Genomic DNA, 14402 nt, shown 5'->3' with positions numbered 1-14402 from the left:
GTTTTATTGGTGTGAATGGGGTATTAGTTTTATAGAACTGACCCAACGATTTTCTTACACGAAAAAAAATCACAAAATCAATAAACCATAATTATTGAGAACAGTTGATCAACGGTCTTGTACGAGTATTTAAAAAAATCCCTCTACGTCGTTATTTTCTTTTAACAATTTAGGTTTTCACGCATTCATTTTCATTGGATAGATAATCTTAATCTTTATGCAATATAAAAATGTTTAGTCGCCAGATAAACTTTAAATTTACGAAAACGTTTACTCAATTATTGAGTTTTTTTTTCTTTTTACCTATACGATGTTTAAGATCTCTAACATCCTCGGAAAGACCGCCAGTTAAACCACACGAATAAAAGTAACCAATCGGCATTTCATGATGGGGACGAAACCAATCTTTTGACCAATTAAAATCTTTTTTACAAAATTAGTTACAAATGAATTATTTTTTATAAACAATAAAGAAAAACCGAGGCGCGAAAATTGATTGTTCAGTTGAGCTTTTTTTTATAGTTTTTTTCTTAAGTTTTGCATATCGTTTAATGAGTGAATATCATATGACCATATCATGTCAATTCCAAAAGGTGAACTATCGGCTCTTGATCGGTGTTTATTTATCGGTTGATAGAACACCTCCTCTGCTTCTGTTTGCTTTCCATGAACTGAAGCAAGATGATTTCTATCATAAAATGTAAATGTTATATAAATTTCAAAGTAAATCTCCTTCAATGCAGGTATCGATAAGTGCCATTGGCTTACAAATAAAATGCACAATATATTTAAAAAATCGATATTTAAAAACGATATTTAAGGAATCGAGCGTGAAACGAAATATCGAACTCACTTTAGAGTGATTTCTGTAGTCTGCGGTGAATTTACAAACTGATTATGAAGTGTGTTGATTGTATCAACTAACAACCTTTCTTCTAAACTTTCCGTGTTCTTTATGTTAGCTAAAAAAATAAATGAAAAAAATAAAATAAAAAGTGGGCTACATAAAAGTAATACTTAAAACCGACATTTTTTAAAAATCTTTGTGAATTGTGAAAAATCATATTTTTGCATTTTGTATGTGTTTAATTGGTTTATGAGTGCTGTATCACTGTTTTGTTATTGAAATTATTTCAGAAAAAATCGGACAGCTTCATCTAACGCTGACTATTTTTTTTTTAAATTATTACTTTGTCACCAAGTATCAGAGCTTCCTACTCCCAACCGTAAAACATCTTGGTCAGGTTTAAATTCGCGTTGGTCATTTTTTGTATCCCTGGCCGTAATTTGGTATTTTATACGGCTTGCAAAATTACATTTAATATTCCTAACAAGGTGTACAAAATACACCAATTTGGTCATGAACTGTACCTTGAGCTATTTTTTAAGATTTCAGCATTGTTTTCAGTGAATTTAACTCAGTAACATCATTTTACTACATATTTTTTACCCTTTAACGTAATTGATTTCACTATCGTTATTAGTTGAAGATTATATGGAGAAAAGTAGGTTTGAATAACCCTTGGTAATGACAATAACGAGATGGTACTCACATGAAAACTTGTCATTCTAAAATGATTTTAAAGCAGGTTTGTTGTGGATAATTTTTATCTGGAATTTATCATTTTCCCCTCGTTTATAGTTGGCAATCAGTTTCATCTTCATCTCTTAAGATAACGAGGAAGAATGAATCTATGATGCTTTAGCAGTAGGTGTTGTACATCTTGAACAACATTTCAAGAACTTTTAAATATTTCGTCTTTTCCAGCATCTTTTGAGAATTGTTGTTGTTAAAACTTTTCCAAAATCATTCAGTTTTCTATCTTTATTTGAAATATGATTCATTTTCTTTATTCGCTTAATGACGACAACTTTGTTGTAATAAATATACTTTAAGTATGTTTCAAAGCAATCTCATTAAATTAAAACTACCACTCAGACTAATATCTAGGAAAAACCTATAAACTGACCTCCATAAAAGGACCAGTTAATTCTGGTCGTGGAAATGTCATGGTCTGGTTCTCAATGATCATGCGCTAGAAAAATGACTATAATTGATGAGGAAATAGAAAGATTTACATTTTGAAGTTAAATTTGAAATCCTTTGAATGAAAATTAGCGTTTGGTACTAACTACATAATTTAAAAGGATAAAAACCACAAGCATGCAGCAACTGCAACTACAAAACGTTTCAATAAAACGCATGTAAATGTAATGAAATAGCAAGCCTAGTCACCAGACCTTAAACCATTTTTGGTTAAATTTGGAGAGAATAATTGAAAATCTGACATTTCAAAAAAAAAAAAAAAAAAAGAGATAAAAGTAGTTGTATAAGAAGCCTGGGATCTAAATTTACGTCTTTGCCTTGAAAGTTTATTCTTATGTCAATTTTTTACATTTAAAACTTCATTTTATTCAGAAAGAAAAGTGATTCGACATTATCTTTGAAGAAAATCTACTAAAAGAATATAGGAAATTTTCGTTAGCTTTTTTTTTTTTTTTACTCTAACTTTGTATAAATAGAAACTAGGTACTGTTTTTAGAAATATTTAGGAGAACCAAAAGAGGGCGGAGCAGATATTTTTTTTGACTTTAACTTCAGGCATAAATAGCACTACCCAGTTATAAATAGAGATCAGTATAACGATTAGAATTTTTAAACCGGGCAAACAGTGCAGCTACATTTAGGTTTCTGCTAAAATTTACCTTATTTTCTTTTTTTTCTTAAAGTTAATCAGGGGGTAATAACTTTGAAAGAGAATTTTTTCTTCTCTGAGTAATAACATCTAAACTGGAACCATTAAAAACTGGATGCACAGCATTTTATTAGAAAATTCGAGCTACTCACTGTCACATTGGCAACCCACTTTTTGATAACTTAAATAGCAGAATTTATTTTCATGCTTTGCTTTCTAAAAATGCACAAAAATAAAAATAAATAAATAAAAAACAAAAAAAAAATCATGCACACTAACTAAAATAAAGTAACAAATAAAAACTGATTATAATAAAAACTGGTCATACAGCATTGTGAAGTTCTTCTGACGAAATTAATGATTTAACTTGTGCCTCGATGTCCCCTAATTGTGGCATAGACATCTCCCACTAAAAGAAATAACTTTTTAGTTAAATTCAACCATTTTGAAGGTTCTCATATAAAAAAAAAAAAAAAAACTAATATGCAGTTACAAACCAATTTTTTCAGTTCATCTTTAGTGTAACTTGCTTGAGGAGTCATGAGCAGCAGAAGTGTGGAACTTGAGTGAGCTTGGACATACAAATGAAGTTCAATTGTTTCATCCTGAACAACGTAAAAAAACAACGTAAAAAAAAATTAAGTAAGAAAATAAAGTATTAAAATAAAGATGTAAACATAAAATAGGTTTGTAAAAACAAAATAAGTTCAATTAAAAGTAAATAAAAAAAGTTCAGATATAAAGTAATACCTTAATTAAAAAAAAAAAAAGATCACAAATAAAGTAAAAGCAGGTAATAAAACGAATGGATTTTATGTGAAACAATTTTCAGACAACAGAGTGATAAGTAGTAATAATTTTACGAACTTTACTTTCTGCAAAATACACAACTCAAAAAATAAATCGCAAGAACAGATATACTAAATTACGAATGCTTTTATGTGAAACAATTTTTAGACGACAAAGTGAAGAGAGTTGATAAGTAGCATTAGTTTTACGAACTTTACTTTCTGCAAAATACACAACTCAAAAAAAGTAATAGCAAGAACAGATATACTAAATTACAATGAGACTGGAATAAGTAAATAATTCCTATAAAGACATACCAACAAAACAACGTAGAAAAGCATTTTTTTTTTTCCAAATTACCTTCTAGCAAATAGACTTGACCTAAATCTTAGATATTTTTATTCAGAGCAACATACTTGATAAATGTGAGATTAATGTACTGAATTAAGATTAAGATTAAGTGATTTGCAAAGTAAAAATATTTATCAGATAGAAACAATGCTTCTGCAGTATGATGCCAAATTCTTTCTTTAGACCTTGTTGTAACTTTATAATAAAAATGCAAAAACAGAATTTTCATCCTTTGGTAACAACTGGTTTCTGTTTAATAATATTTCGTTAAAAGTTTTCTTTTGTGATAAAGATTTACCTCCTACTAAGAAAAAATATGGACTACTAAAAGTAGAAGTAAAACAATTGTTCAAAAGCAAACTTCATTTAATTGGAGATTACACAAGATCAAAAAGAACGATTAAAAGAGTCATTTTTTGCAACTTAAGGTAACAATAATAACTCATAAATTTAACACAGTCCCCATCTTTTTTTCATTTTATGACCCTTAAAGCGGTGATCAGAAATAGTAAGCATTTTCTTTGCTTTAAGGTAAAAAAGAATTAGTAAGTAACACTTTTTAAAAAGTTCACATTTTTTTTACATAGTACAAGTTATAAGTTTGGCTCTTTTACCACTGCAATAGTTCAAATAGAGTTAGATTTTATAGTTAAAATGTTAATAATTGTAGTAAACTTTGAAAAAATAATATGAAAAACAAATCAACCAGAGATGAATAATAGCTATAATGGTAACAAAATTATAAAACTTATTAACTTTAATAAAGCATACACAAAGCATATACAAAGCATAACAAATGCAATTGGCTTTCAAATAAAAATAAACAACAAAAAGAAATTTAAAAACAAAGATTAACTGAGAAAAACTTACTATGGGTTGAACTGTTGAGATGCCATATTTTTCTGAAATCTCTTGAATAGCTGAAGAATTAGATTTAGCATCAGAACCTTCACAGGAATCAAATGAATTTTAAAATAATTTTTCGCCTGAGGAATCAGTAATAACAAATCATTGAAAGTATATTAGTTTTTTGTAAGTGCAAAGCCAAATATCATTCAGATGTGTTTGTGCATAACATGTAAATGGACATTTTTATGGTGACAAAATGGATTGCTAGTTATTTGATCTTTTTTTTTTTTTTTTTTTTCGATTTTATTTTCTTTTGATTTCCTTTGTTTTAAAAAGAATTATAAATCTAAAAAAAAAAAAAAAAGTGTTTTTTTTTTTCCAACCTTGAAAATTATTTTCAATCGTGTCTTGAAAATAAAAATTTGTGGGTTCATTTTTTGAGACATAAGAAGGTTTGTTAGCAATATCAGTTGAGTTGTCAACAGCATCATAAGAGTCACCGTTAAAAGAACTTCTTTTCTCCCTGTTAAATTTAAAGCTATTAGTCTCCTGAGATTTTAAATAAAAAACATTGTCTCTGCTCTTCACGAGAAATTCATTTCTCTTATCAAACCATTTTTCTGAAAATCGGCTATCTTTTAAACTTTCACTCAATTCGCTTAAGCTTCGCAATTTCCGTCTTTGCTTGATCTTGTATGGACTCTTCAAAGATGCCGAAACAATCTGATTATACTGCTCTACTGTAACATATATACAAAGGATAGCTACACCAAGCGGGCACTCAAAACCTACAAAAAATGAGACAAAAAAAAGGTCATCATAATTGAAACTGTTTTTAATTGAAAACAACACTGATATTAGAGGATAAAAAAAGTTTGGTAACTAAAAATATTTTCAACCAAATAGAAAGAAATAGTTTTAAATTTTTTTTAAATAAACAATTCATACACTGTTTTAACAATGTTATTATTAACATTGAAATTACCAGGATAGAAAACTTTTGCTGGAAGCTAAAAATATCAGAAAAGAAAAATAAATTATGCTGAATTGAATAATAAAATCGAATAGACAACATTTGATGTGAAGAACACTTACATTATTTTGTTGTGGTTTTAAAAGGAGTAAATGATGCACAAGCTCGTCTGGAAGTTGAGAATATACCAATCTAAAATATGTTTGTCTTTATTATTCATACAAAAAACACAATTACTATCAAAATGATGCTTGATAAGGTTTACAATTTTATGCTTAACTAAATATTTGACTTTATCAAACTAAATGTTTGATTCTTCAAGTTCATGAAATTATTTTAGGACTTTTTAAAAAAAGAACTGATGTATTTTCTACTACATGTCAATGTATTTAAAGATTGGGAAAATTTTTTGGAGAATTAAGCTTTATTTAGAAGTATTCAATGCATCTTTTGATGAAGAATGTTACTTAGTGTGATTAAAACTGATGTAAAAATCTTCTAATAAATATTGCACCATATAAGTATTTTGTAAAAAAAAGCTGCAATTATTACAATTTTAAATTATGTTGTAAAACCAGATTGTTTTAAACTTTAGATTATTAATTGGGATGATTTTGATGATTATTTATAAAAAAATTGGCACGTGGAAGAAACATTCTTTACAAAAAAATCAATCTTTGATTTCAAACATATCAAGAGCAACATTGTCTGTTTCCATGGAAACTATGTAAGCGTTCTTTGACAACTTAAAGGTAACCACTTTAGGTGACCAAAAAAAGTAAATTGAAAGAGAAATTAAACCTAAGAAAACCTAGAAAAGCACTCATATCATCTGGTAAAATTGTTAGAGAATAAACTTAATAAAATTTTAACAAATTAATTTAATAACTAGGCTCAGAGAAAAAGCCTAGTATAGTTTTACCAATTATAATAAAGGGTTAATTAAACATTTTATTGTTATAGGTAACAAAGATGCCAATTTCCAATGTTAAAGTGTCTTGTTTCTAATTTTTTAGTGTCTTTTTGTCAAAAATTGGAAACAGCTTTCATGGTCATTGGTAAAAAAACCTTAATTTTCGTTGTTCATCTGTTGTTATTATCATAACACAATGAGAGGTAAATTTGATACCCCATTTGCCTGAGCCATTGATAATGCAGGCTTGTATACAAAAAAGGGCCAGGAGTCTGTTTATATGCTCCAGTTTAATCATAGCTACCACTATGTTGCAATCCTCCAACAAACATGTGTAGGTTCAGGATTAAGAAAGCTTCTAAAAGGGAATATTTTATCTAGAATGATAAGGGAAACTTTCTGCACCTTACAGTTATCCTAAAGAAATAGACACTTTGCTCATGCACAGCATTTTAAAACATCCTTCATTTCTTTCCTTAACTTCCAACAGCTAAAGATTTTGAGTTTTCAGCAACTGGATATACAATTGTTTACTGAGATTCAACCCTAACTCTTTGATGGCAGCAAACATCTTGCTTTCTGATTCTCAGATTTCACCATGACTTTTTAAACTGCATTAGCCTCAAGTTTAAGAATATGGTGATAGAATGCAGTATAAAACAGCATATTTTGTAAATTAGTTATTTAATTTTTACTGCATCTTTACTGACCATGTTATTACTTGCTTCAGTACAAAATACCAAAGCAATAACTGCTTGTTTCAATCCCCATGCTTCTATCAGATTATATAATGGATTTTCAGCTTGAGCCTGTCCTTTAGTATATTTAGCATCCACTGCTAAAGAGCATATTAGGTTTTGAGATGAGGTTTTCTTATTTGCTACCATACCTTCAATAGATTAGCACTTAGTTTTAGTGACAAGTTTTGAAAATTTCTAAAGTTTCTAAAGGATTTAAGGGTAGTGCTGAATATTTTAAAAAAAGTTGAATATTTTATTGCTTTGGTATTTTGTACTGAAGCAAGTAATAACATGGTCAGTAAAGATGCATTAGCCTTTCTAGGAATTAGTGAAACAATGATAAATTGAAATCAATCATAAATTAAATATTAATAATTATTTTTATTCTTTGGGTTAAAAAAAAACTGTAAAAATGTTAAGCAATTCTTTTTTTTTTTTTTTTTCTTGAAATAATTATAAAATTTAACAAAAATTGCAACAAGTTGTGCAACATTTAACATTGTGATTTGAAAATAAAAACTGAATTATACTTTAAATTCTTTAGTAGGGTAACAAAGTTTAGAAATGCAAGTCAAGTTTTAATAAAAGTAAATTTTTTATCCCTATTCTATTATTATTCTATACTCTTAGGATATACCTAGTTGCAGTGACAGCTCCATGCACAAGATATCACCAAATTAAATATGGCTAGTTGGGAACTACATGTTTAACAGCCAGTGTTACTTTCTTATGTAAAATTGTTAGTTAAAAAAAAAGTTTTTTTTGGATTGCATTTTATAAAGACTTTTTTGAACTTATGGGAGAGAAATATCATAAATATACACACCTGCATTAACATTAAATATTTTATTTTTTAGGGGAGTTAAGATAACATAGAGAGCATCTCTTATTGATTGGAAGATGAGGCACCTGAAAGCTGAGTGATTAACATGTTCTAGATTACTTAATACCTTGAAAAGAATATACAAATTCCAGTAACAGAGTAATTAAAAAAATTAAAATCTTTTGAAGCAACAGGATCTTTTAATAGTCAATGTGTGAAAATTCCTATCAAATCTCCTGAAAATTCCTATCAAATCTCCTGAAAATTCCTATCAAATCTCCTGAAAATTCCTATCAAAAAACACCAGAATGATGAGTGAGTGCTGATAAGATGAAAAACAAGCAATTGCTGTAACACTGCAATATCCCAATCAGTCTGTGCTGGAGCAAGATAATGCTGAGACAATCCCATATGTAAGTATGGATAGATGTAAGTATGGATTGATGTAAGCAGGAGGTGGACTGTTTTCTATCTGTAGCTAAAACCTCTAGCTTACAAGTAATCTGCTATACATGAACAAGAAACACTATCATTTAAATACATTAAAATGTTTACGGTCAATATGGAAGATACAAATATATGTAAATCAATGTAAGCCCAGTTTATGGCAGTTAAATTATTTTTTTAAGAAATCTTGTTTTAGAAAAAACTGTAAACTCTCATAGGGAAAATGCAAAATACATTAACCTACCTTTCTTCAGAAAATAAACAGCCACACAGAATGCTATTTTCTCTTTGATAAGCTTCCAACACTTGTGCAACTTTTAAAAATATGATTGATGTAGCCTGATAAATAAATTTGTAATGTATAACTTTGAACTTTTAATTGTAAACAGTTTTTTACAATTATAATTTACTCCCTAAACAAGCAGATATGCATTTACCAACAACCAGAAGACATCTATTTACAACTAAGCAGACATGTATTTACAACTAACCAGACATGTATTTACTAACTACATATTAACATGCCATACACAGATTTAGCAATATCACACCACTGCATAATATCAGTACACAGCTCCAATTGGCAATTTATAAATTTACATATAAAAAAAACAGTTCCATCAAAAAGTCATTTTATTTTTGAAGGTAAAAATAACACCTGCTGAATTTACTTTTTAAAGTTTTGTTTAGAATATTTTTTTTTCAAAAAATACATTTTAAAAAATAAATTCTTTATTTATATTCACTATCATTAGTGACTTCAATACTTTGCACCAATCTTTAAGAATATCTTTTTATATATATCATTTTGACAATTTCTTTTTATTTATATCATTTTGATAATTTCTTTTTATATATATCATTTTGACAATTTCTTTTTATAAATATTATTTTGATAATTTCTTTTTATATATATCATTTTGATAATTTAAAACTAATAGCATATTTGATTATTCCATATTCTAGGATATTTATCTGCGAAATTCTAACCCGACAAACAGAAAGTAAAAACCAAAGATTTTTGCCCATACAACCCATCCAAATAAAGGCTACTTTATCAATCCCTGCAATTTATGCTTCTGTAATTATCAATTTTTTTTCTCTTTGTGTTGATGGAGGAAGTTGGATTATACTACAAAACATTTATCAAAAATTTAGTTGTGAAATTTATTTAACTTCAGGTGTCAGCAGTGAAAGTTATTGGTCTAAGGTTTTCTTACAGTCTCTCCTGGTTGGCTAAAAATCTTTGTTCTAGACTATTCTTTGACAGCATCTTAGAGTCAGAGTGTGTATTTTTATCACCATTTGAAAACTTTTTAAACAATAAATATAATTAAACTTAATGCTCATGTGTAACCAATAAATAATTTTCAATCCTTAAGACTTTTAGCACAAAACATTACTACTTCAAAAGCAACTCAACCAAATTGGTTTCCATGATGATTCTTAATTCATTACTTTTGCTATATAGATATGAACAACCCTATCTATGTATATAGTCATTTTAAAGAAAATTTTCTATATGGTTATAATTTCTTTTACTAAATGGAAAATTTAAATATCATCTTTGACTTTAGAAAATATTAACAGTTATTAACAAAAACATGTTAAAAAAAAAAAAACAGTCATTATTATAAAAATATTTTTTGTGAAGCTAAAATTTCTAAAGAAGGTAAATAATGCCCTATGTTAGCAAACCATTAACAGGTTGGAAATACATTGGCAAAGAGATTCAGTGAAAATTTTCCACAAGAACAGACATTACCTTGTTAAAAGTTATATGAGGAATTGGATAGAAGATTGACGTTACTGAGTTCAAATAACAATGAATAAATAGTAAATAGCTTCTACAAAGTAAATCCAGTTGAGACAGAAATGATTCTTTACTCCCGCATAACTATAAAAAAGATATAAAAATTGTATTAGTAATCATATATCATTAAACTGAATTATTTTTTAAGATTACTTTTATTCACTTTTCAAAACCAATATACATCCATCACAAAATAATTTGGTAATTAATCAATCATTTAAAAGAGTCATTCACTTAAATTTAATTCTCTGCCAAATCTGTAAATTTGTTGAAAATGCCTGAATATTCAACAGCTATAGACGTTAGAACATTGACCTTTACTTTAAATTTTCCTTTAAACATGCATTTATGGACAGACTTGGTTTTCTATATGCAGATCTGGTTTCTATACCCTATTTTTAAAAATTTATTAAAGCTTTAATTTATCAAAAAAAAACCTTAAAAAAATAAAAATTTTAGTGCCAGCAAAAGAATTATTAAAAGGACATTAAAAATATTATCAAAAATATTATTAAAAATATTATTAAAAATATTATTAAAAATATATACACATAGCTTATTTGGAAATTCAACAATCATATTGAAAAAGATGTAGTGTAGAAAAGTCTGCTTGATCAATGGTTACTATATCATGTTTTAAGCATTCAACCAATTACAAAGAAGCCCAATAATTATTGAAAATTTATATTTTTATTTAGATAGAAATTGTGTCTATAATCATAGGGTTCCAGTATAATTTCAAAAATAAGTATTTTATATTTTTTATTTTTTATTTTACATTATTCATTATTTTTCAATCTTTTTAAAATTGTTTTGTAAAAAATATTGCTGTATTATAATTTAAGTTTATAATTATAAAAACTTGAAAACGATATTATTGTAAGATAAAAATAATTATCGTTTTTAATAAATATTATAAGAAAAATAAAATAAAAATGATAAACATAATATAATCATAAAAGGAAATAGTTATAAAAACTATAAAAACAGGCTAATAATTATAAAAAATGCAAAAGTAGAAAATTTACTGACACAACTTAAAACAGAAAAAAACAAACATCAAATGAAATTTTCTTTGTAGATATTAATCAAATGAAATTAAATTAGAAAAACCATTTATTAAATGCAGAAAATTGTTCACATTTTCATTAGTGATACAAAGAAAAGTGAACTGCCTTTTTATGTGAACTTGTTTTATCAATAAAATAGAGCTTTTAGTGACATTATTTTTATCATCTTTCAGATAAATTTTAACAAACTATTTAAAGAATAATTTAAATAAGTTATCTGAGTATCAAACTTTTTGGATAATTTCAAATTTGGCAACTTGACTTTGCTGGGACAAAAAGGAACAACTGTAAGAAATTTTATGACAAATTAAGCTTAATGATTTTATTATGTCATTAAATCATAAAATTCATAAATTTTATGATTTTATGACATACTCTACTTAATTTTAATGTGAATTTTTTAAACTATAAAATTTAAAAAAGTTATTTTTTATCAATATTTAAGAAACCAGGTCTAAATTGTGAGTTTAAAGGGAAGTGAGACTTAGAAAGAAATATTTTGGTAATCTACTACTATCAAACAATTTCAACAACCTCTGTTAACTGGTAATTTGAAATAAAAATAACAAAAAACTACTATAAAAAAAAAAAAACAAAACCTGCAGCAATCTGTCAAATGAACCGTTGTAAAAGGTAAAAACATCCATAAACCTTTGCAACTTCCTCTTTAAGTAAGACTCAGGCTGAGTAAGATCGCGACATCCTAAAAACTTTTGGATTATATAAACACAAATCTTTTAAACTAGACTTTCTTTACAATATATGAGTATGGTGCACACAGGGTTTATTGATGGAAGTTGATGATGCTAAAGATGTGTTCAAATAAGTTTATGATTATTTAATTTTAAATTAATTTGTTTATGCATATACAAGATACATTATGAAGTCAGAAATTTATAGCTTACTAAAAAAAAGTGTGATTTCTGCATAATAGCAAACTTCATATGTTCCAGTTTAAGTGATGTTGGAATACTACCAGTTAAAGTTTTTGTAAATGAGACCATTCCCACAAGCTGTCCTAGAAACATGAGTAAATCATCTGACCTTGATGGCTAAAGAATATAAAAGTTTTTAAAATTTGAAGCATTTCACATGGTAGAATGAAAAACGTTAAGCATCTGTAAACCAAAGCAATTTTAAATAAGTTTACAGATTTAAATCTGCCATTATAAAACTGTTTTACTCGACTGTAACATCATAAGTGGTACTTTCATATTCTACTTTCAAAATGTATTTATCTATAAACAAAGGCATTTATCTTTCTGAGCAATATACAAGTAGAGATGTATGTATTTTGCTTAAAAAGATGTATATTTTTTTTCTTTAAGAAACCCTTCACTTAATTCTTTATGAAAATATACTTACACTAATACTAGCACCTTCTTCAGGTGCTAGTGAATATCTATTTATATATTTAAAGCAAAAAATTGTCATGCATGGTTTTTATATCACCAAGACAAGAAGTTAAAAAAATTATATATCAACTTGCATCTTTAGAAATTAAATGTTCTATTTAATCAAAAAATAACTTACATCTTTAGGGTTTAAAAATATGACAGCATCTTCCAAAGAATCATATTCAGTTTTCATTACAGTATCATCATAAATAAATAAAATGTCATCACTGATATTCATCTTTATGCTTTATAGTTCTTAATTTCATAAAAAAATTTACAAGAATAACACATACAATTTATAAAGACAATATTTCGAGGAGAGCTCTAATGATAATATAGCAAATAACAATTTTTGATATTTTTTTTTAAAAAAAGGTATCAAATAGCAAAACAAAAAAATAAAATTAGGAAAGTTTAATTCATCTTTTTAGAAGCTTTGTTTTAGCAAAAAACAAAAAGGAAAAATTTTTTAAATATAAAAATTGTTACAACTTAGCTTTTCTAGAAAAATCTTCTTACAAAATGTTCATAATATTGTAGTTAGTATTTAGTCATATTCATTACAACTATTATATACATTTTAAAGTTAACTCTCCCCTCACCCTCCTATTCCTTGCTAGCAAAATAAACAACTAAACAAATATATAAACAGCTTTACAAAAAAATACAAAAAATGAACAAATATTTAGTAAAGGAAGTTTCTCATAAGGTCAAAAGAATAAATTACATGTTATTTTTTTATTTTTTTATTTTCAGTTTAATAGAAAGAACAAAGTATAGTGATTAATACAAAAGTAAGTTGACTAGATACAAACTCATTATTTAGTACTTTTATATAACAAATCTTAGAAATACATTAAAAGATACTGGTTAAAATATAAATGATGTACAGAATCAAAATTTTGATTTTTTCACCTGAAAACCCTTTTACAGCATTTTAAACTGCTACATTTTCAGATGATTCACTCAAAAGTGAAGCAGAGGGATGAAGTAATACTTGACATGACTTATCATCTGAAGGAGAACGTTGTTTAAACTGTTTTTTATGATTCACATAGAAACAACTCATTATTATTGTAAAAACCCTCTGAAAACAAAAAGCAGCTTTCAACTGCTTTATAAATAAGGACAATTTCTGACGAGCATTTTTTTGAAGATAAATATAGATAATAGGATCTGACACATAATTCAGCATGTTTATTCCAATTAAACCAAGTAATAATAGATGCTTTGAACTTTTTGACTTAGGTTCAAGTTTATGTGCAACAACATGAGGTAAAAATACAAACAAAAAAAAACTGAACACTATGAGTGTGGGTAATAAAAACAGCTTTTTTGAGTGTAATCCCCTTCCAACACTTGCAATAGAGCAGTACATTTTAAATATAATGAATATATAAACACAAAGATAGAACACACACAAAAACCCATTGTATACATATGATCCATAGATAGTGATAAAGTTTTCAATATAACCATAGCGGATGAGCAATCCAAATGCAGATGAGAACAACCATAAAACACCAATTTCTATAAATGTA

The 14402-nt window shown here is 26.9% G+C and overlaps 1 protein-coding gene across 7 annotated transcripts; it reads right to left on the bottom strand.

The window, feature by feature from the left end:
- Window positions 1-381: 381 nt before the first annotated feature.
- Window positions 382-13408, bottom strand: LOC145182637 (uncharacterized). Of its 7 annotated transcripts, none has more exons than XM_090086523.1 (14): window positions 12998-13408; window positions 12370-12516; window positions 12064-12174; window positions 10347-10478; window positions 8826-8920; window positions 5781-5850; window positions 5671-5695; window positions 5069-5473; window positions 4707-4783; window positions 3194-3301; window positions 3025-3105; window positions 2849-2912; window positions 854-962; window positions 382-688 (listed from the first exon to the last, which is right to left on the bottom strand). In XM_090086523.1, the coding sequence occupies exons 1-14, from the start codon at window positions 13097-13099 to the stop codon at window positions 517-519; spliced, it is 1698 nt and encodes a 565-aa protein (XP_089942649.1). In that variant the 5' UTR covers window positions 13100-13408; the 3' UTR covers window positions 382-516. The 7 variants fall into 7 exon arrangements, with proteins under 7 accessions (XP_089942649.1, XP_089942656.1, XP_089942659.1 ...); XM_090086530.1 differs by having other exon boundaries at window positions 4707-4756; window positions 12998-13199; XM_090086533.1 differs by having other exon boundaries at window positions 12064-12167; window positions 12998-13196.
- Window positions 13409-14402: the final 994 nt, after the last annotated feature.

This window comes from Hydra viridissima, unplaced genomic scaffold (genome assembly GCF_058129835.1).
Source record: "Hydra viridissima isolate aposymbiotic clone 2 unplaced genomic scaffold, HvirCarnegie_v1 scaffold_1, whole genome shotgun sequence".
NCBI lineage: Eukaryota > Metazoa > Cnidaria > Hydrozoa > Anthoathecata > Hydridae > Hydra > Hydra viridissima.
The sequence above is the reverse complement of the archived record's forward strand: the minus strand, read 5'-3'. Positions and strand labels throughout refer to the sequence as shown.

What these genes read in the sequence shown, in the direction of transcription:
- LOC145182637 (XM_090086523.1), bottom strand. Translation starts at nt 13,099, where the DNA reads ATGAATATCAGTGATGACATTTTATTTATTTATGATGATACTGTAATG. An exon ending in CTCATATAACTTTTAACAAG is followed by an intron (nt 8,921 to 10,346) that starts GTAATGTCTGTT and finishes TTTATTTATCAG; the next exon opens with GCTACATCAATCATATTTTT. An exon ending in AAGATGAACTGAAAAAATTG is followed by an intron (nt 3,106 to 3,193) that starts GTTTGTAACTGC and finishes TATTTCTTTTAG; the next exon opens with TGGGAGATGTCTATGCCACA.